The 22775-nt window shown below is 51.7% G+C and overlaps 1 protein-coding gene across 22 annotated transcripts in view; it reads right to left on the bottom strand.

The window, feature by feature from the left end:
• The window catches only part of ABCC8 (ATP binding cassette subfamily C member 8), a 72377-nt gene that overhangs the window by 12033 nt on the left and 37569 nt on the right, over positions 1–22775 (bottom strand). For 18 of the 22 annotated variants that reach the window (XR_013959070.1, XR_013959071.1, XR_013959072.1 and 15 more), the window contains 16 exons: positions 20873–20913; positions 19619–19764; positions 17487–17592; positions 17238–17354; positions 16787–16862; positions 15964–16069; positions 10106–10141; positions 8453–8488; positions 7483–7581; positions 6315–6399; positions 5570–5650; positions 3628–3765; positions 2031–2156; positions 904–1003; positions 435–676; positions 173–339 (listed from right to left, as the gene is read on the bottom strand). Coding sequence is in view for 19 of the 22 variants with exons in the window: in XM_080642171.1 (XP_080498297.1) it covers positions 173–339; positions 435–676; positions 904–1003; positions 2031–2156; positions 3628–3765; positions 5570–5650; positions 6315–6399; positions 7483–7581; positions 8453–8488; positions 10106–10141; positions 15964–16069; positions 16787–16862; positions 17238–17354; positions 17487–17592; positions 19619–19764; positions 20873–20913 (1702 nt within the window). In the remaining 3 variants the exon portion in view is untranslated. The remainder of the gene's footprint in view (positions 1–172; positions 340–434; positions 677–903; positions 1004–2030; positions 2157–3627; positions 3766–5569; positions 5651–6314; positions 6400–7482; positions 7582–8452; positions 8489–10105; positions 10142–15963; positions 16070–16786; positions 16863–17237; positions 17355–17486; positions 17593–19618; positions 19765–20872; positions 20914–22775) is intronic. The other 4 variants (XM_080642173.1, XM_080642172.1, XM_080642174.1 and 1 more) reach the window with 1 other exon arrangement.

Genomic DNA, 22775 nt, shown 5'->3' on the forward strand with positions numbered 1-22775 from the left:
TCCCTCTGTTTTCTGCACTGAAGAGGGCACTTTTACAAACACTTGAGGCTCCTTGAGTCATGCCCAACAGCTTGTGACAGAGATTGTATATCCCCATTTTACAGATGGGACAACTGAGGCCCACATAATAGTGACTTGCCCACAGCCCCAGTGTGGTGGGGGAGAGGGGTACCTCATGGGAGCCAGGATAATCCGGTTCAGCAGGCTGCGGTGCAACTTCTTGGCCACCTTCAGCCCCGTCCACTCTACTGTGACAGATGTGACCAGGCAGAGCATGATGCCCAGGCTGCAGAGCACCGTGAACACCATGGCGTAGATGGTCTGGTCAAGGGAGCATTCCTGGACCAGGCAGAAAATAAGGCAGAGTCCCGGGGGTGTCTATGGCTCAGCCCCCCCAACCCCCTGGGCCCTTGCCCTGGGGCTGTTGGCCCCACCTGGCTGAGGGAGCAGTTCCTGGCCATGGGGCTCAGAGTCAGGGCACTGTCTGTCCACTTGGCCAGCCAGTAGTCAATGGCCACCAAGACCATGTGCTTGAGCAGCTGGGAGAAGACGAGCAGCGACAAGAGCAGGATGCCAGCAGACGACAAATACTTGGCGCAGGCTCTCCATGGGATCTTGGCGCGCTGGTGCAGCACCGACGACAGGTTGTCCTCCTCCTCACTCTCGGCTGCCTCCTCTGCAGGCCACAAGAACACACCCTGTGGCTTCACATTTTACGGTCCTCTAAGGGTGGAGCAGGGGGCATGTTCTCCCCACTTACAGATGGGAAGACTCAGGGAGACAGAGGGGAAAGGGTAAAATCAAAGGCATACTATCTTACCGCACACAGGACTCAAACCTTAGCCTCCCAGGGAATGATTAGACCTTAGGCCATGATTTCACTCCCAGTCCCACTGTCTGTACCTTCCTCATCTTCTTCATCCTGTAGGAGACCATCTCTCGAGGACATGGCCCGGGGCAGGCCCTGGGGTGGCTCTGGGACTTTTCTCTCCACGATGGTCTCCTGAAAGACAAATGGGGCCTGGCTAATGTCCTCAGGTATGCTGAGGGGAAAAGAGAGGATGGGGGCAACCACCCCTGGTAATGAACAGTGTCAATTTCCAGGTTGCCCTTGCCTCTAGAAGGGTCCAGAAGGACACATGTTTGTACTGCCTTCTCTCTCTCTGTCTTTTTAAAAAATTATTCTTTATTGTTGAAAGTATTATATATATATTCCCCTTTTCCCCCCATTGACCAACTACAGCCCCCCCCCACCTGCTAACCCCCGCTACTGCCTTCTCCATCAGCTAACAGCACCCCAAAGTCCCTGGGGGAGACACCTTTCCCCTATTCTCAGTCTCTGTGATATGGGAGAGCGGGCAATTCTCCCTAGCTCCAGGGGTGGGCATATGACACAGTACTGGCCAATATTCCATATCCTTGGCCACAATGATTTGTTCAGAGGTGGGCACATGACCAACTTGGACCAATGAGAGTCAGCCCTGGGACTTCTGCTAAACAATCCTGAAAAAGGCACTCTCTTTCTGACAGTTGTTGATCTGTGAGAATGTAAACCTGAAACTGCCAATGGCCCTCACTGTTACCATGGGAATGAAGCCAATTTGAGGGGAGCAGAGCCAAGGGATGGGGAGAAACAGATCCCTGGTGATACTGTTTAACGGCCTGGATCCAGCTCTATCTGAAGTTATGATATCCCTGGACTTCCTGGTTTCATGAGTCAATAAATTCTTAACCCCCGCCCCCCCCTTTTTTTTTTTTGCTTAGTCAGTTTGAATTGATTTTCTGAAACTCTGTAAAGTAAATGGTATCTGACTATCTCAGGATAAGGGGAGGGCATCCTTCTGATTCTGCCTTGGGTAGTGGGCACAGATACTGTTCATCCTCTGATAGGAGCAAGTTTATACTCCACTCTCACATCTGTCCTTTGGGGGGTTTCCTGGGACCAGCGAGGGCAGGAAGGCCTTTATGAGGTTAGGTCTAGCAGAACCTTCTTCTCAGGGGGTGGTTGCTTGGTCCAAGGATATACCCACCTTCTCCAGCTCTTGGTCCTGCCGGTTCATGAGGGTCTTCCAGTGCTCAAAAAGCTGGCACTCAGACCTCTGGAAGTCCTTGAGTGTGCCCTCCCTTTGGATGGTGCCATCCTTCATGGCAATGATCTGGAAAGGCAGTAATAAACCCTGCTGAGTGCTGCCTGGGGATATAGAGTAGAGGTCACACCCCGCCTGACTGAGGAGTCAGAGGTGGACATATACATCCTTTTCCCACCACAAATGGCCTCTGGTTTGCCCACTGCAGCAAGCTGGTAGTGATAACCTACCCTCACCAACACACTCCCAGGATTTAGGGTTTGGTACATCTGGGCGGTAATTCTCAATGGTTGCCCATGGTTGATAGGAGGGTTTGCAGAGCAACTTCGTGCATCCTGGTCAAGCTGCCTGGTTATCTGCAAGGCAGCCATGGCAGATGTTTTTGTACACTTAATGGGCTCATTGCACTCTACCCTTTGCTCCTCCTGAAGGCAGGTCTGAGAGGTTCCACCAGCTTTGGCAAAGCACCTGTTGGCTTAAATGTGTGGCCACGCCTCTTTAAAATCAATAAAACTTATTTTATTTGTGATACTCACTGTTTCACACTCATGTGGACTCGTGATTAATTTAGACACCTACCCCTGCTCCTCTCACCCCAAACACCTCCAGGGGGTTTAGGGAGGGGTGCTGGGAGTCCTATCCACTGATTCTCCAATAAACCAGGCACTTCCATGCTTTCCTTCTTTGGATTAAGGATTGTACTGCAATCTCGTCAAGGTCACCATGGAAACTCAGACATAAACTTGCACCTGTTTTAATAGCTTTTTCTTTTTTTTAATTTGGACTTTCCCCCCTTTTTCATAGTGGAGTGAGGGTCTCCCTACATGTAAAAGGGAGACTTATTTAGGGGGAATTAGAAGGGCCAATTGGCACAGGCAGACCTGAAGCTTAGGGAGGACCTCAATTTTCAGGGGCAGCTCTGAGTTGGGTTTAGGCAAGGCCCAGATGTCAAAAGTCACATGATTTCCATCTTAAAAACGAAGTGTTTTCCAATGAATTAAAAAGGAACTATGTGTAGATGTTGATGGGTATGAGGATTTAGTTAAATGTGGGGTTTACAAAATTGCATTCCACTGATAATGAAGTCCTGTTACTACTGCTGTCATTTGTTTCCAGATGGGAAAACTAAGGCACAAAGAGGGGAAAGAGTAAAATCAACTTGAATCTGACCCACCAGATGGCAGGAAGCTGGTTTTCCCACCCAGTGGGCATCCCAAAGGCCAGGGGGATGAGCTATTTAACTGAGCAGGATGCAGAAGGTAGGAACTGAATGTCTACTGATTTCTGAGACGTCTCAGTGCCAGCCCTTGTGGTACCCAGGCCAGGATGGGGAATGCCTGCAGCTCTAGGTGATAGCAAACCCTTGGGCTGTGCAGGTCTCCCTGATCTGCCCAGTCTGCATGAAGCCATCCAGTACTGATCTCTTCTGCTTGGTGGCCCTCAGACACTGCTATGAGACATCTCATTAACTTCTTGGAAGACGTCAGACTGCCTCTCCCAACTCAGCCCCCCACAGCTTGATGTCCCTGTGGCCCCTTACCCAGTCTGCGTGCGGCAGGTATTGTAGTTTGTGGGTCACTAGGACCACTGTCCGCTTATCGTCTCTGAGGAGCTCGAGGATCCCGGCCTGCATCAGGTGGTCACTCAGGTGGACATCCAGAGCTGAGAAGGGGTCATCCTGGATAGAGAGGAGAAGGTAGGGGCACATGTAAAGGGAGGGGGTGACAGTGAGTACAAAAACCAGCAGAGTTATATCAGCTCTGGTCTCAGGACTAATTAGCTGTGTGGCCTTGGACAATGTCCCTCAGCTCTCTGGGCCTCAGTTGCCTCATCTTAAAAATGGGGCTGTTATCAGTGATCATTCTCAAACAGTGGTTCCCCATAGTGTATGAAGCCTGACCTTAGCGTGGGAATCCAGGCCCTTTACAACCTGCTCAGTCTTCCTTTCACTGCTCATCTGTCTTGCCCAAGTTCTCTACACTTCCAGGGAACTTGCGATTCCAGGCCTTTGTCTACACCAGTGGTCGGCAAACTCATTAGTCAACAGAGCCAAATATCAACAGTACAACAATTGAAATTTCTTTTGAGAGCCAAATTTTTTAAACTTAAACTATATAGGTAGGTACAATGTTATTAACTTAATTAGGGTACTCCTAAGCTGGCCTTTGCTAAAAACTCAAGGAGCCAAAGAGCCACATGTGGCTCATGAGCTGCAGTTTGCCGACCACTGTTCCCTCTGCCTGGAGTCTGATGTGCTTTTTGTCTGCCTGGTGAACTCCTATTCATCCTTCAGTGTTCAACCCAAGCACTGGCTCTTCCTGTGTCCTTTCCTGACCCCCTCAGACTCTGCTATGAGACACACCTAGCTTCCCCTCCTCGCTGTTCCAGTGATACCCTGCCCAAAGCCAGATCTGGTAGTTATGTACATGAGGCCCCTAAGATCTGAGATCCTCCTTTCCCCACAAAAGAAAACTGAGACCTCCTGTGCCTGGTACAGAGTAGTACCTTAATAAAGTTTGCTGAAATAAACTAAAATACCCACTTTACTTCTCTCCAACAAGGTTGTTTAAAGTTCACATGGGATCCTGAGTGAGCTAGGACTTTGTGAAGTGCTGTACATGAGTCAGTTACAGACTGTGAACCTTACATAATGGCATGTGTTTAGTAGGGAGTGTTTGTGTGTGTTGTGGAGAAGAGAGAATAAAGCTGGGATCAGAGACCTGAGGCTCCTCTTCTAATTCTCTCTCTAAATGGCCCCCTCTTTCCTTTTGTTTAACTGACCCACACTTTCTCCAGGAAGCCTTCCCTGATTACTCTAGTCCTCACAGTTGTCTTCCTGGACAAGGCTCCTCGTAGTCGGTGCCACACAATTTGACTCTCAGCTGGGCTGTGGCTCTTGAGTATAGATGAGCTCTGCCTCCCTATCTGCACCTTTGAGGCCAGTGGTTTCTCAGTATTAACCAAGGCACCTAACAAAGAACTTGACACGAAGTAGGATAGGTATAGCTAAGAAGTTTAATCTCATGTCTGATGGCTAGTGGTTACCCAGAATACTGTGTTGAGAAAGATTCTGAGGACAAGTTAAGTGTCTGTGGGAAAAAAAATTCTGTGATCAACTAGCAATGTCTGCTGTGGGCATAAGATGGGAAGTGGCAGCACACATTCAATGTACTAGTCATTCTCATAGTCAGGCTAAGTATGTACTGATCGGTTGGGCTCTCCTACAGAGAAGTGGCCTATAACTACTACTTGCCTTCCCTCATGGCTACACTGGGTCACTTGCACTATCCTTGTCTCAGTTTCCCCATTAATAAGATGAATAAGTAATATCTCTGGCAGGAGAAGATTGCTCCTGGTGATGGTGTGTGTGTGTGTGTGTGTGTGTGTGTGTGTGTGTGTGTGTGTGTGTGTGTGTAGGCAATGGGCCAGGGAGGCAAGCCAGACACGAGGGCCCCTAGGGAGGTGCTGGCTGGTGCACTCACCAGGAAGACGACGTTGGTATGCTGATAGAGAGCTCGGGCCACGCTGATTCGCTGGCGCTGACCACCAGACAGATTGATGCCCTGTCACCAAAGGGGAGGAAAGGTCATGCCCTCACAGCCCTTCAGGAGAGCCTGTCCTGGCACCTACTCGACTGTGAGCTCTCTAGGATAGAGGCCTGGCTCTATCCATCTTTTTGTCCCCCTCACTGTACAGAGAGAAGGCACTTGTATATGTTCACTGAATTCAGTGGGAAGTGGGGCATATAATCTCCAAGTCTTCGATGAGTCATCATATAGGTGCTAGGGACCATCTGACCCATGAAAACCAAGACAGAGGATGTAGGGGTTTCATTATACGCAAGGAGGATGGCCACTGGAGAAGCCTGTTGTCTAAGCTGCGGAGTGAACAGAAAGATCATAACCCTAAGCCTAGCACAGTGCTGTGGGAGTTCCCAGTATATCCTCAGGGCCTGAATGAAGGAGAGATGTCAGTCATCTCCAGCCTGGGAAGGTGGTAAGCTTTCTGCACCAAGCAAGGCTGAAAACTTGCCACAGCAGCCACCAGCCTGGGTTCAAGGAGATGATTTTGACCCCATTGCAGGAAGCTCTGCAGCTTCACCCTCTCTCATTTCCCAGGTACCTGTTCTCCATGATAAGGATCTGGGTCTTGGTGATGGTGATGGGTGGGGAGCAGGGGAGGTTAAGGTCCCCAGTTTTGAGAAAACCCCTTAGAGCCTCTACTAACCCGTTCCCCAATCTGGGTCTGGTCTCCATGAGGCAGGATGTCGATGTCCGGCTGCAGGGAGCAGGCTTCGATGACCATCTTGTACCTGGAGTGGGGTGGGGCGGGGACACAGCTGCTCAGCCTGACCAGAGTGGGGCCTGAGCACTGGCAGAGGGTCATTAGCCTCCAGGCAGCTGTGCCAGGGTGAGCAATGGCTTTGATGGGTCTCCTGCTTGGGTGCGAGCAAACACCACGTTAGCTTTAAAAAAGCTGAGGGAAGCACGCTACACGGGCGTGGAGCAAGTTAAATATTTGAAGGATGGAATTAGATGGCAGCAAATATGCCACATAAGTGACAAGAGAGGGCCCAGGGCCCCTGTGCAGTGGGAAAAGTGACGGTCAGGGCCCACGCTTGGGGCGCTGCCAGGGAAAATTACTGCTGGTTGGTTTAGGCAGTAATGCTAATGGCTGGTCCAATATTTGCCCAGCCTGCTCCTCTCATACTTCTCGGGCCAGCTTTTCACCTGGCAGGTGCCAGCCAGGGTGCACAGAGGAGGCATCAGAGTGTCTGGGTGACATGCACTTGGGTATCAGGTAGCCTTGGATTTGAGACCCATTTCGTCACTTAGTGGCTGGGTGGCCTTGGGCAAGTTACCTAAGCTTTCTGAGCCTTGGTTTCCTCACCTCAAAATGAGAATGAGAATAGTACCTGCCTACAGGGATTGTTGTGAGCATTAGAGGAAGTCACGTGTACAAAGAGCGTGGCACTGGGTCTGGTAAGAGCTCAATCAATGTCAGTGGTTATTGTTCACTGGAGGGAAAAGAGTGCACAGGCTGAGGAGCTGGGGGTAGGGAATCGTGAGCACAGACTCCTGGGGAGCTGGGTTGGTTGTGCCACCAGCCACAGGAGAGGGCAGCAGGGCTCCCGCACCTCCCTCGCCTCCCGCCCTCTCACACGGGAGTTGGGCTGCCTGATGCCCGGGCACATCTGAATTGTTTCCAGATGGACCATATGGACCAAGCTGGAATCCAGCTAAGCCGGCTGGAGAGTGGATGGCTGGGAGTGGGGGATGGATGGAGGGGCAGGGCAGGGCAGAGGGCTGGGGCTTGGGGGCTGGTGCAGGTAGCTAATGCTGCCCATGATCAATTTCTCCCTCCCCCAGCCCACCTCCCTCTCAGAGGCTTTTACCGTTGTTTGTTGAAGGGACTCTCAAAGGTGATGTTCTCCTCCACGGTGGCATTTAGCAGCCACGGTTTCTGAGAAGCATAGGCCACGGGGCCTCTCTTCCTGGGAAAAGCAGGGTGGGAGTTGGGAGGCATTTTCAGGGCTCATTCTCAGAGGCACTTGTCCAGGTGATGGCTTAGGTCAGAGCAGGTGGGTGGGGCGGTGCTAAGGTGGGAGGTGCATTTGGCTGAAATCTGCTCTGTGTGGCCCCTGGTGACGGCTCCTTCCCCAGGGCCTGAGGCAGGTTTGGGTGTTGGGTGCTAGCTGACTTGGGGGACCTTGGCCCTTCCTTACCCTACACCCCACATGCCCCACCCCTGCAGTGTGTAATCCTTCCTGAGTCCTACCCAGAGCCAGGAGGGAACCAAGCAAACACCGGACCCCTGGTTTCCCCTTCACTGAATAGCTCTCAAACCACTCAACTTTGACATTAGCAGGTAACTCTCCAAATGCAACTTTTAAAGGAAGTGGAGCCAAGGAGACCACACTTAGTATGATGCAACTTTTGAAGACACCCCCCCGCCCCAAATTAAAAAAGAAAAGTTGAGCTTCAGATAAAAATGACCTGGTGGGGGCCAGCCAGTGTGGCTCAGTGGTTGAGCATCGACCTATGAACCGGGAGGTCACGTGCCGGGGTTGCAGGCTCGATCCCCAGTGTGGGGTGTGTGGGAGGCAGCCGATCAATGATTCTCTCTCATCATTGGTGTTTCTATTTCTCTCCCTCTCCCTCTTCTCTCTGAAATCAATTAAAAATATATTTAAAAAAATGACCTGGTGGGAAGGAGCAGCTTGATGTGCTGTGGCTTCCAAACCACCCCTCGGACACAGAGCCCTGTATGGCTCCTTCCTGGGGCCTGCCCTCCACAGTTCTCCTCGGCCTGAGACCCCCCTGAGGAAGCCGGGCCTGGAGGGCAGTGCTCCCGGGACACAGTACCTGACGTCCGCCTCAGCTGCCGGCTCCCGCTCTGGGCTGCAGCAGGGGAAGAAAGACACACCTTCAGGGTTCACGTGAGTGGACTGAGCTCTCCGCAGACATTTCCAGCTCCCTCAAACCCAGCACGAGGGTCTTTATCATCCCTGTGACCACGTCTGCAGCCTCAAATGCTGCATGGAGGGGTGTGGCCATCCAGGGGGAGCCTCCACTGCTGGAACCCCAGAAGTGTCCAGAATCCCTGTAAGGTATGTGAGGAGGGTCCCCCGGGAAGGGTAAAGGGGAGAATGTGGGAAAGGTGCCATTGGTGTAGGCTCATGGGGGAAGGGGACGTCTTGCATCGGAAGAGTAAGAGGACCAACATGTGATTCCTCCAGACCCAGCCTCTGCATCAGGGCTCAAGTGCACTGGCCGAGGTCTCAGGCTGACACAGCTACACCAACAGCTGGGACAGGGAGTGCTGTCTGGCTGGAGCCAGGCCTGGCTGGGCAGGCAACAGTGTTGCCTGCAGTTTGTGGGTGGGAACCCACAGCTGATGAAACTCAGGTGGCACCGAGAGAACTGAGAAGGTGTGATTTGCAGCCCCATGTGGTCCTCTCAGAAGACGACAGAGGAATCTGGGATCTGCCCTGAGACCTGGTCAGCTGCAGTGCCCATGGGCCCTGGACTGACCTGACCTGCTCCGGGACCAACTATTCTGTCCTGTTATTCTCATCCACACAAGCGTACTTGTCACATACCACGAGGCCCGATTTTTGGCTCAAAAACTATGGCCACTGTGGCTAGAGAGGCTGGGCCTGTCATCACACGCTGGCACTTGGGGACAAGGTGGGAGAAAGGGCAGGGAAAGACAGGGACATGAAACTCTAGTGTTAGAGAGCGAAGGCCTTAAACCCGCATAGTTGAGTCACTCTTTCCAATCCCGACTTCCCACCACCTCAGTGTGTTTGAATGTTCTTGGGAGAGGTGAGGTTAGGGAGAGTTTTGAGAGTCTCAGAGACCCATTAATCGATTTCACTTTGATTTTTTAGACAAGAACATTAAGCAGCAAGACCACATATTTTGTCTGGTCTGGGGGATACCCACCTCCTCTCTGTACAGCCGTGTTTCTCAACTTTTTTTCTCATGATCACCCCTGAGGGCCATTTTAGACCAATGTTTTCTAATTGACCTTTCTTGAACACATTTCTTATCCAATTTGGTGTTTTTTGTTGTTGTTGTTGTTGTTGCTTTTTAAAATCACAAGGTTGTACAACCATCACCCCAATCTAATTCCAGAACATTTTCATCACCTTAAATAAACCCTGCCTCCTTTAGTAGTCACTCCCTTCCTGCCTCCCCCCACTAACCCAGTGGCAACCACAAACCTACTTTCTGGCTCTGTCTACCAGGAGATTTTAATCCCACAGGTATACTGTATATCTATTTATATACCATGGTCACAAGTCATTGTAATGTCTAAGTTTTTTCTCTCCCTAAGAACCAGATTTTGTTTTCGTTGAGAAGGCCTCTGAAATTATGTAGGTGGCACACCCCTGAATCCATAATCAATATCCCCACCACCATAAGCACCGCCCCCACTCCCCCTGCCGTGCCCCACATCCAGACCCTTCCTTTATCCAGACCGACCGGCTTCCATCAGTTCCAAGGTTGTACCTGGGGTCCTCTCCCGTCTCACTGTCAGGAAGGCTGCTAGGGCACAAATGGGAGGGAAAGAGCACCAGTTACTTCTCTCTCATTGACTTTCTTTCCATCACAGTGGGTCTTTGGGGAGAAGCAATCCCCACTGTCCTCACTCCCCACCCAATCCCAGTGTCCCAAGTGGCTTCCTTGGGGCACACACTGCTGTTCTCAATCTCTGCCTCTCCAGAAGCTGGATGGGCACCTTCCCAAATAGCAAGGGCTTCACCAGTGCTCCTGGCATGATGAGAGCAGCAGTGAGGCTGGCTGGCACCAAGATTGGCTTATAATTGGGAAAACTAAAGCTCAGCGAGGGAAAGGGACTTTTTCAAGGTCATAGTCATTTCCTACAGTGTTTCCAAACCGTGGAATGAGACCCAGTAAGTGGATCTGAAATAAGTGAACTGCACTGAAAAACAAAACAAAACAACCCCAAATCAGTGTGGTCAAGATATGTAATTTTTTGTGTGAAATTGTTTCTCTTGTTTATCAAGGAATATATGAATGTAGTGGACTGTGATGTAAAATGCATTGCACACTGTGGATTCTAGTAAATGTGTTTTTTTGTTTTTGCTTTTTAAAACACTGAGTGACGTGACCTGATTTTGGTACCAGTTTTGCCAGTGCTCTTTCTTCTGCCTCAGGCCATCTCTCAACCGTTCAGCAGCAGCCTCCTGCCAATGAGAAGTGTACTCTGACAGGCGCATTTGGGGAAAAAGAATCTGCTCTGCTTTCAAGTAGATCTTACGGAAACAATACTGAAACCAGCTAACATTTATTGAGCTTTTATAAGCACTGTGACAAAACAGTGCTATCTATTTTAAAGCTCAAAATAACCACACAAAGGAGGCGTGTTTCGACTGTCCCCACTTTACGAAGAAGGTGAGGCACAGAGAGGCTAAGTAACTTGCCCAAAGTCACAGAGCCGGCAAGCAGCAGAGAAAATAGATTTGTTTGACTCCAAGGCTCCATATTCTTAATGACCGTGCCACATAACTTCACTGTGATCACGGGCCATGGCTCTGATAAACGCCTTCTTGTCAGGAAAACCAGGATGGACTGAAAACAGGGGCGGAAAGAAGCCTGAGGAAATGAGGAGGTTCTTTTCTGTCTTCAGCTGAGGGGCAGGGCTGACTGGAGACCCTGATGGATATGTCATCACTAGTCTCCAGTCTCTGTGGTCTCACTTCATTCTCTCAACCCAACCCAACTTTGGGTCCCTAAACCATCAGATAGCTGTGATTTACGGACAAGCTGGTAACGTGAGCAGCATGGAAAAATCCAAGCTTACAAATTCCAACTGTGTGGCCACAGCCCAGATAAGCTTATCTGTGGAGTCTCCTGCCTTGATTGCTTCCAGGGTTGCAAAGGCTGTCATTTATCTGGAGGAAAGCGCATCTGCGGGCTCCCCAGGGACCGGGCCCACAGTGAGCCCTCTCTGCCCTAATCCAGTTTGCACCATTGTCTGGGCTGCTCAATTAGCTCTTATAATGGACTCGCTCCCTCTCTAATCAGCTCCTGTGTAAGTCTTTTCTCCCAGTGGGATTTTAAGGCAGGAAGAACATCTTTCAGCCCCCACAGTGCAGAGCACACGACGGATCTGAAATAAAGGGAGGTTGTTAACTGACATGTTAATCATTCAGGAAGAAGGGAGGGGACTAGGATGCAATGTAGGTGTCCTCATGCCAGGCACGGAGTGAAGTTGTTTATATTCACCACTTCATCCTCACAGCAACCCTAGAAACAGGTGTTAGTATCCTCCTTTTACAGATGGGGAAACTGAGGGATAGAGTTTGCATAATGTGCCCAATGGTACAGAGCTGGGAGGAGGGGAAAGCTGGGAGTGAATCCAGGTTCTTCTCCTCTTTCTAGTGTAGACCCAGCTTCCCTAGAAGGAGCCTCCTAAGACGTATATGTCTATGTTTTAACCTGAAAAGTAAAGAATGGTATATGTGGCGCACACTTTCTCTCACTGATTACTGGGCTCTTCAATGAGTGTTGCGGACATTCTCCCAGGCCTGCACTTTGGGGACCAAGCCCTGAGCTGAATAGACAATTTCCCTAGTTTTCCAAGCCCATATCCTTCCCTCTAGCCAGCCATGAGCTGGGCACGTGAGCGCACCAATCTGAATGAAAGCACAGAACCTGCCCTGCAGGGGCTCACAGTCTGGTAGAGTGAATCGGACAAATACAGAACGTTGTAAGGGCCAGAAGAAAGTAGAGCAAGAAGGTATTATAGAAGCACTGAGGGGAAGGTACACACAGACACGTATGCCAATGCATAGAAAAGACTGGAAACTTTTGGGTGATGGTTTTTATCTTCCTTATACTTGTGTATCTTTTCTAAATTAATGCACATCCTTTTAGACTCAGAGAAAAATGTAATTTTAAAATGTAGTTTGGAGGAGGAAGCAATCTGAGGAAGTAAGGAAGGGCTGGTAGGAATTACAGCAGAGCTGAGCCTTGGAGGGAGAAGCACTGAGACAGTGGAGATGGAGGGAGGGGTGCTGGGACAGGGGAGATGGAGGGAGGGGTGCTGGGACAGGGGAGATGGAGGGAGGGGTGCTGAGACAGGGGAGGTGGAGGGAGGGGTGCTGGGACAGGGGAAGTGGAGGGAGGGGTGCTGGGACAGGGGAAGTGGAGGGAGGGGTGCTGGGACAGGGGAAATGGAGGGAGGGGTGCTAGGGCAGGGGAGATGGAGGGAGGGGTGCTGGGACAGGGGGGATGGAGGGAGGGGTGCTAGGACAGGGGAGATGGAGGGAGGTGTGCTGGGACAGGGGAGATGGAGGGAGGGGTGCTAGGACAGGGGAGATGGAGGGAGGGGTGCTGGGACAGGGGAGATGGAGGGAGGGGCTCTGGGACAGGGGAGGTGGAGGGAGGGGCTCTGGGACAGGGGAGGAGGCAGGAGAAGTGGAAAGAATAAGGGGTCCGAAGTTTGTATCTGAGAAGCTACTCTACTCACTGGTTGAGAAACCTTAGGCAAACCCCTTTACTTAGGGGAACCTCTGTTTTCTCATCTGTAAAATGGGGGTAATTGCACAAACCTCACAGGGACACTGGGAGAATATAATATAGCTCATAGCTCGAGAACTGGGGTGGGGGTGTCGTCATCTTTTCAGCTCAGGGCTTGGTCCCAAAGGTGCAGGAGGAGCAGGAACTGAATGGCCCCAACACTCTTTTAAGACCCCAGCAATAAGCAAAAAGGGAAGAGGTGGACATTGAGGTTGGAAGAAGTTAGGACTCATAGGTCTCTACGTTCTGTTCATCTTGCCACAGGCAGGCTTGTCGTTGCCCTGAAATGTTACCTTTTCTACCCACAGTGCCTTTTCCAAATGATGTCATTGGGTCCTCATGCCCAATCTCTGAGAGAGGAAAGGGTTTCCTCATTGTCCTGCTGAGGAAACTAAGTTTCAGAGAGGTGAAGTAACTTGCCCAAGGTCACACAGCTAGAGAGGCAGAGTCAGGTCTACAAGCAGAGACCATCTGATTCCCAAGGTTGGCTTCCCATAGTGTCCCTTCTCCTGTCTGCCCAGGAAATCTGGGTGCACCTGAACCCTGGGCCCAACGCCCCAAAGGCTCCAGGAACTATATGAGCAAATGGGACTACAGTCCTGAGAGGAACCTATTTCTCATCCCTGAGGAATCAGGGATCTCGGGAGGCAGCCTTCACACCAACCACTGCAATACAACAATGTTCAGAGGCAGGCCCAGGGTAAGCAGGGCCTAATGCACTGTTGCCATGTGGAAGCCTTGGCAGGGGTGGGGGCGGGCAGCAGGGAGCCCGAGGGAGGCTGATTTGCACAGGGAGGTGGGACCTTTTCCCCACCCGATGCTTTCCCTCGGGGCCCAGCTTCCTGCTGGCTCCCCGGGAACGTTGAAAATCATTCTACTGCAGACACTAATGGCCCTATTTTTTATTTTCATGGAAAAGATTTCATTTAAGTACATCTACTAATATTGCCTTTTTATAACAATGCTTTCCTTTTAAAGATTAAAGAGAGAGTTTGCAAATTCCCAGGTTGATAGTGCATTGAGCAGAGTGCCGGGCAGGGGCTGGCGACCAGTATGAAAGGGAATGCTTGGGTGTCACACGATCCTCCAGGAGAGCTGGACCCTGCCAGATCTGCTCAGGGCTGCCGCAGTAATTCTCCAACCCGGAATGCCAGGCCTCACCCAGTGGACCCTCGGGGCCTGCCCTGGGGTCTGTCTGCACGCCTCTGTCTACTCAAGACGGGTGAGCTCTCTGAGGCAGGGGCTAGGTTTTCTCCTTTGTAGTCTGGACAGAGGGGCTCACAAAATCCACATCTTATGTCGGACACCTGGGGTCCAACATGGAATCATCCTCCAGCCCTGTCCTCAAGGAGCTCAGTGTCAGGGGGAGACGGCCGCAGATAATCACGGTGCAGTGAGAGATGCGCACTAACAGGGCTCACTCATTCCCAATGTTGGTGGAGAAGTTGGGCGCTGAAATTCTGGGTTAGGGGAACAGCTTGGGCAAAGGGATGCAGGAAGGAGAGACACATAACAACACATTTATACTGGCAGTCTCTTGAAGGTCATACATGGTTTCTGGTTTACTCATTTAGCAAATAAATTCATTTAGCAGAGCCACGGTGGATGCAGAGACAAATAAGAGATGGTCTCTGTCCCCAGGGAGCACACCACAGTCTCCTGGGAGACAGGATGGAGTACAATTAAAGAGCATTTTGTTCCTGGCATAGAAGTACATCATCAAAGAATAATATTTATAATAATATTTATAGGGCACTCATCACATGCTAGGTTAAGCCTCACGTCCACCCCGTGGGTAATAAGGGAAAGCTGGTACAGAAAGGTAACAGAAGTTGCGAAGCACAGAGCCCCAATTTGAACCCAGGCAGCCTGGCTCCAGAGCTTGCTCAGCCACACTGCTCATTTGTTCACTGAAGGAATAAATGCACAGTTGTACAAACAAACCAAACTCCCCAGAGCATTCTCCACTCTGCGCCTCCTGTTCCTCCATCTCCCAGCCTCGTGCCTCCTGGAACTCTTTCTTCCAGGCACTAAAAACCTCCATCCGGTCCCTCTTTCCCTCGGCTACTGGGAAGCTCCAAGCCAGCTTGTGTATTAAATGCAGTAGCTGACTTCTGCCCAGGTTTCTGAACACCTTTTCCAAACACTTCATTTCTTGGTTCCTTTATTTCTTTTTAAAAAGCTTCTATTTTATATGTATCATTTAACAACTAGTCTCAAGTGCTTTCTGGGAATAGGTGGGTATAAATAATAGATTCGTGCTGGACTCAGCGTGGGGTTCTGGCTCTTTAATTAAGATAGTGATCTTTCCCCAGAAACCCATGTTTGTCTGGGTTCATTTTGGCTCCTCAAAACATTGACTGAATGGTCTGCTCCAGCTTTGCTGAGGATCAAGCTGGAAACCACTGTCTGGGTTGCACTCCCTCCCCCTCCCCCTCCGCTGAGTGAGCATCGGCTTTGGAATCAAACGGAACTGAGTTGGAATTCCATTTATCAGGGGGATGGATTAGGGCAACTAGTTGAACCGTCATCTATGAAATGAGAACTGTCAGCAGTACTCACCTTGCGGTTGTCATAAGGATTAAATGGAATAATGCATGTAGAGGACTTGGCAAGGTACCTGGCACATAATAAGGGTAATGGGTATTCATGATGATGATGGGAATGACCAGTCACAGAGTAATCACTGGACACACAGTGGGTGCTCAACAAATGCACAATAAAGGCATCCTTAACGGAGCAGGATGGTTGCAAGGAGGGCTGCCCACCCGCCCACTGTGAGTCTCTCCCCACTACCTGAGCCCTGAGGCTGTGTGTATTACCTGTTCCAGAAGACGGCCCCCGAGACCTTCTGCATCTCCCCCAGGGTGGCAAGAAGAAGCGAGGACTTGCCGCAGCCCACCTGCCCCACGATCATGGTCAGCTGGCCTGCAGGGAGGGAGGCCAGCAGATGGGGCTAGGGCCAGGAGGGAGTCTGAACAACCACCACCCAGAAAGACAGACAGATACGCCCAACCCTGGGGCCCCATTTCCTTTCCTCCTACCTAGAATCCCCAAGGAGTCCTTTCCCTTTTTGAACCTTTCCTTCTGGAAATCTACACCCTCCTTTTCCTTCCTCACCGATGATTTCCCCCATCCCTCCCAAAACTCTTCTTCTCCCTTCCATGGTTCCTCAGTGTGAGCCCAGCTCCTCATGGTCCCACTAACACCACCCTGAGTCTCACCTCCATCCCACTTTCATGCTTTGCTCAGCTGCTGCCCCTGCCAGAATGGCCACCCTGCCTCCTGGCCCAAGGGACCCTGCTTATGCTGAGAAACCCCACCTCTTCCATAATGCCTTCCCTGGCTACTTGGGTCTGATCTTTTTGCTAAGTGCCCATACTGTCTTCCACCGGTGGTTTGACATTGAGGCCCCCATCTTGCCCTGTCCCTGCTGCTGTATACAGACCCCTCGAGGATGAAGCCCACCCCCTCTCTAGCATCCAGTCCCTGGAGCACCCACCATAAGTGCGCACAGAGCAGACACTCAATAAATGCTGATTTTTCTTGTTCTCTCCATTCGGTGGAGACCTGGGGAGGGGCACTTCAAACATGACTCTAAAGGGGACACCCCAGACCATGATGGAGGGGTGAGCGGGACCTTACCTCGGGGAATGTGGATGGTGATGTTGGACAGTGTGGGAATTCCATCGGGGGTCCATGTGAAGAAGCCTCCAATGATCTTCATTGGCAACACCCACCGCCCGCAAGAGAACAGAAAGACAGCTGGATTTTCAGTGTTAAAGTCTCTTGCCTCCCCTCCTCCCTGAAAGCCAAAAAACCCACTGATTCCAGTCCCTGGGTCACTTCCAGGACAGGGGAGTAGAGAAATGGTCTTCTCATGCCCACCCCTGCCCGAGGCACCCTCCCTGAGAGGTCAGCCGTGGGCCCCCCACTTGGTTGAGATGGAAGATTTGTCCCTATGAACCCCACAGGCAGGTACGGTGACCTTGGGGCAGAGGGCTCAGCACATAGGTCTCTGGCCCTTCAGATGCCGAGCTCCTTCTTGGTGATGGTGCTGGGGGACCAGGCATGGGGTGCAAGGTCTCAGACTCACCTGGACACAGCAATTGTCAGCATTCCCGTCTGCACTGGGGGCCAGCCTCTGCAGTGGGCCTGTGAGGCCCCGACAGTCCTCCCGGGCAGGACGCTTGCGGTTCACGACCTTGAGGGGCTGGGGATGGTTAGGAAGAGGTGAAGGCGCAGGGGGCTGGGAGCTGTGCAGGGAAGGGAGCCCCCTTCCTGTGAGGAAAGGCTGAGGCAGGATGCAGCAGGGATGAGTGGCAAGGGGAGACCAGGCACTCACCACGGCCTGGTCCTTGCTGGCCTGGCCCTGAGGCGCAGGCTCCCGGGGAGCACACTGCTCCTCTCGGATCTCTGCACTGGACAGGAACTCACTCAGCTTTTGCACGCTACAGAGGAAGCACAGAGACACCCCTCACCCCTGCCAGGGGCAGAGGGGAGGGGAGAAGGGAGAGGGTGCAGCCTGAGAGAGCAGCTCTGAGAAAGTTCTGGGTCCTGAGGTGCAGCCCCTACAAAGCTCCCACTGGAGGGGGATAAAGCAGGGACATCTGTGGTGGGAGCAATAGGTGTTACCAGGATTTGTTAGGGTTGAACAATCCTCTGGAGTAGGCTAGGGTCTGGATTAGGGCATATTTGGTTAGTTTTAGGAATAGTTCAATGTTAAGGTTGGTTAGACTAAAAGATGGTTGGTGTTAGACTATATGAGTTACTGTTAGACTTAAGGTTGGTCAGTGTTAAGGTTAATTAGGATTAGAATTGGTTATTAATAGTAGCTAATATTTATTGAGTACATACTATATGCCAGACGCTGTATGTCTTATAAGCATACAGTTTAATCCTGCTAGGGGAGGTGTATTATTCTCAACTCATAAATGAGAAGCCTTCCCCCACCCCACCCACCCCAGGAATTTTCCTGTGGACCCAGAGAAGGCTCCAAAAGTTTTCGTTCATTTTCTCTCATCCCTGGGGGTGTGGAACCTGTCTTGGGCAGCTTTAGAATGATCTATATACCTCTTTGCTCCCATTTGCTAAATCTTCCATAGCCTTGGGGCCAGACAGGCCCTCCAACTCTCAAGGCAAGAATAGTCTAAGGCTCTAAATGTACTGTGGCCCCTGGTTTCTGCTCTGTGCATGAACCCCCCTCCCCTGACCAGGAGTAAATAGACTGGCAGTTCTGCCTACCTCCTCCCCCCCCCCTCCGTGTCTCCTGGATCCAGCACTCTCTCAACAGTGAGTGTCTGCATATGGAAATGCTCCTGAGAATCAGCACAAGGATTTCCAACAGGTGCAGCATTCTTGTGGTTTTTACACAGAATCACAGGGCTGGGTGGTATTGGGGAGGGGGTGGTCATTAGAAGTCACAATGCGTGGCCAATAAAACTGAGGCAGCACAGCCAACCCTGGAAATGAGAGCTGATCTTTTCCAGCCTGTTAGTCCCTGGTTAGATATTCATTTGACAACAATTTTTCTGGGTTATATATAACCCCTTCCATCCTAGAACCCCGGCCAGAGCTTCCTCGTCTAAATTGCTCCTTCCATCAGCTACTTCAACCCAATAGCTACTCCTTCCTGCTAGCTGCCCAGGACCTGCCAGGGTCCCATGAGACAGGGGTGTCATTTTCCTCAAGGCTATAGGGGCTTGGGTACAGAAGGTATTTGTCACTGCCTGGTCCCATTGACGATGAGGAAGGACATAGCCAGCTTTCCTCAGAGATATGACAGGCCACTGTTTTCAAGGAGCTATTTCAGAGGACCAAGGAGATCCTCACAGTCAAAGCCTCAGCCCTCTACCTTTGGGCATTCATTCCCAAGAGGGCGATGCCTCTGGGAGAGGGGCAGTCACCACTGGGCTCAAGAGCCTGGAAGTGGGGCCTCCCAGAGCACAGGCCAGTTGGGGACAGGTCCTGCAGGCATGTGGGGGAAGTTGCTTCACTGACCAGGGCTGTGAAGGCTCTGGGACCCGTGGGAAGGACAGGGGATGCTCGGCCTGAGGAAAACAAAGATTCAGTGGATATCTTCTGAAATCCGGGGGCTGTCCTGTGGGAAAGGGATGGTGCTCATGCTGGGTGGCTCTGGAGGGTGGAACTAGGACCAATGGGTAGTATTTATGAAGATGTACCAATTTTGGCTCACTGTTGAATTTTTTTTTTTTTATAGAGTTATCTTGGAGTTGACATTGACATTGGAGCTATGGAAGCAAGTTGGTTAGTCCTTTCTCAGGGATGGCTTGGAGGGAAGCCACACGGGGCCTACACCCCTCTGCCCCCCACAACCAGCTCAGAGAGGCCCAGATCAGTGGGGAGGCATGTCCTGGGACCAAATAGCTTTGGCTGTAACTGTCAGTCACCGGAGCCAGTGCTGGGGCTGTCACATGAGCTGCCTGTCCAGTGCCCTGGCTGGACCCGCCTCCTCACCTGACTAGAGCTTTGACTGTAGACCGGACCACACTGGACAGCAGGAACAGCGGCGTGACTAGGATGTGGAAGAGGGAGAGGGAGGCGAAGGCCACCGAGGGCGAGAAGTCGGCCTCTTTGAAGAAGCTGACGTGGCCCACGAAGGTCTGTGGACAGAGGCACAGAGTGTGGGCCCCTCCCACACCAGAAGGAAACAAGAGGCCTGGAACAGGGGACTCAAGGGGACCTTCCAGTTAGGGACACCTCCACCATCCTCACAGTCATCTCCTGGCAACGTCCCCAGCAAACTCAGGACTTAAAGCTGGAGGGCTGGGATGCCCCTCCCTATCCTGCCCCCTCCTTGCCAGGAGTGGCCAGGGCGGAGCCCTCAGGTTGGGTCAGCTCTGCCCCATTTCAGACAGCAGTCCTCAGCCAGGAGAACTATAACCACCTGGTCACAGTGCTTGCCCCCTGGCTACCTGGCTGGCTCTCTGTTACCCAGAATTCCCTGAAGAGCCAGGCCTGAACCAACCCAATAAATCATGTCGAAAGAGAATTTCCAAGCATGCCTGATGGGCTGTGAACTCACAGCTCAGGGACACTGGCCCCGGGGGAAATAAATGCATCTTCTTAAATAACGGTAGCTATCATAGAAGCCAGGGATGGGAGTCCTGGGTGAAGGGGCTACAGGTTCACCGGGGCCCAGGCCTTTCTGGGGGGGCATGATGCCGCCCCCACTGCTGAGCTCATACATGGCTTTGGTCAAAATCGCTTAGGAAAACTTCCACTGTAATATCTAATGACGTGCAGGATTGTTCGTGCCGTACCCTTACAGTTCAAAGGGCAGGTTACAAAACTGCATGTGCGGCCCAGTCCTATTTTCGTAAAAAGGTCATATTACGTGCCTTCAAAAAGGACTGGAAAGAAACACATTGAAGATGCTGCCAGTGGAATTATGGGTGATTTAAATTCTCTCTGCCCTTTCCGCTCTGGATTTCCCAACATTTCTACCATAAACATGCTTGGTAGCTATTTTTAAAAGAAAGATTAATTTCTTGAAGACTAAGCCTCAGGTCCTCCAGGCCCGGAAGCCCGAGGCCCTTGTCTTCCTGGAGTGGAGGAGGCACCCACTCTGTATAGAGACTTGCAGACCACTGCCCTGTTTGCAGTTCTACTGCTGAGTCACCTTCCGATGTCCCGTGCCGAAGGGCGGCCTTCCACTCCAGACATCCTGCCCCCACAGCCTACCCGGAGATGGAGGAAGCAGCCACTTACGATGAGGACAGCTGCGATGGGGATGGCCGTATTCATGAAAACTGTGGAGGAAGCACAAGTTCAGTGAGAGGGATGAGGCAGCTAAAATGAAGGCCCTCTCCCGGGTGGTGGAGGCAGTGCAGCCTGTGGGTCCCTTCCCCAGCCATGGGACAGGGTAGGGGCAGAAGTCCAGCCCTGTGGCACCTCCAGCTCCTTACCTGTTTCCCTCAGGAGGACTCTTGTCCCATGCCTCTGAGACATAAGCCTTTACATAGAGGCTTACATGCTCCTATTCTGCTCCACAGTGTGAAGAAAGCCCCGTGAAAAAGTGGTGGAGATGGGATTGGAGAGGTGGCGGCCTGTGGTCAACTGGGAGGCCAGCAGTATGGGTTTCTGGAGCCAGCAAGTTGCTTCTTCTTTCTTTGCCTTTGGTCCCTGGATCCCCCCAAACAGGGTTCCCTCAGAGGCTTAGAGGCTTCCTAACCTCCCATGGCTCTTGGGAAAGATTTCAAACTCATTCACACTGAGGTATGAGCGACGAAGGACAGGTTACAACGGGGTCTCCCTTAGCTCTAAGACTGAGAGTCCATGCCCAGGTGGGGCAGTTGGTTTGTTTAAATGTGGCCCTCGGATCCTCCATAGGGACCCCAGAGAGTAACGAGAGCTGGACTAAAGTCAGAGAACAGTGGAGGCCCTGCTACGTATGAGCAGGGTGACCTTGGGCAGGTCATTTCCCTACTCCGTGCCTCAGTTTCTTCACATGTTCTTTATGAACTTGTGCTTACTTGTTCACATGCTCTGGCTTTCCCCCAAGATGAGAGGAGATAATGTAGGGAACAGGCTCTGTGAGCCCCAGGTGCTGACTATCATACCTCGCCCACTGCTAGCTCAGCCCTGCTCCACAGGTCCCTGCTCCTCTGGCCCAACGTGGAAGATGCCTGAGGTCTGGGCATGGGGTCCTGAACTTGCAGAAAGAGCGACCCTCCTACTATCACCTTCCTATCTCATCTTTAATTTTCCCCGTAGCCTCTTCCCGGCCAGCCAGAAAGGAATCTGCTCTGTAATTAGCCAAATGAAAGCAAAAGAGCCAGGAGCCAAAGGCCAAAGGCTCAGCCTGTGCATGTGGCCCTATCTAATGAATGGTGAAGTCTCAGACACTCCGAAGAAGTCCAGACGGTTAACACCAATCCGAGAAGCTGAGTGTCTACTTACTCCAAGAATCCTGCATCCGCTAGTACATACACAGTATACTAGTATATGGAGGTCTGGACCCCAAGTGGGAGGAAAAACATAGCCCTGCCTCCAGGGGGCTCCTAGTTTGAGGAAGGAGACAAAACTATGCCCCCAGGAAGGCCCTGATATGCTGGGGAGAAAGGAAACATGCCCCTAGGGAGTTCCCAAGCAGATAGGGAAGACATTGTGCCCACCTGGGGGCGCTGGGGGTTGGGGGGCAGATTCCTAATCTGATGAGGGAGACACAGTCTCTGCAGAGCTCCCAGTCTCATGGAGGAGATACAGCTGGGGCTCTTGAGGCTCTGCCAATCTGTCTGACCACAGGCTTTTCATCAACACCAGTAGCATACATGACGGTGCTTTAACTGCCCTTCCTGAAGAGGGCTCCATGCCTCCAGGTGCCCACAGCAGTGCCACAGCCCTCCCCCGGAGTCTCGGGCAGAGGCAGGATAAGCATTATTGGTTTTCCTGCAGTAGAAGGGACCCAGGTCTGGGACTAGGACATAGCACAGCCATCACTGGCAGGGGAGAGGGAGGAGGAGAAGGACTCCCATGAGGCCTGGGCCCTTGACTATCACCTACTGTATAGCTCTAAACACAAGGTAGCCTTGTCCCTCCCCTCCAGGGCCAGTTACTCCAGGAAGCTCTCTCAGGACAGGGGCCTCCTTCTGTTCCTCTCCTGCCTATCCCA

Source organism: Plecotus auritus (assembly GCF_963455305.1).
Source record: "Plecotus auritus genome assembly, chromosome: 9".
Lineage (NCBI taxonomy): Eukaryota > Metazoa > Chordata > Mammalia > Chiroptera > Vespertilionidae > Plecotus > Plecotus auritus.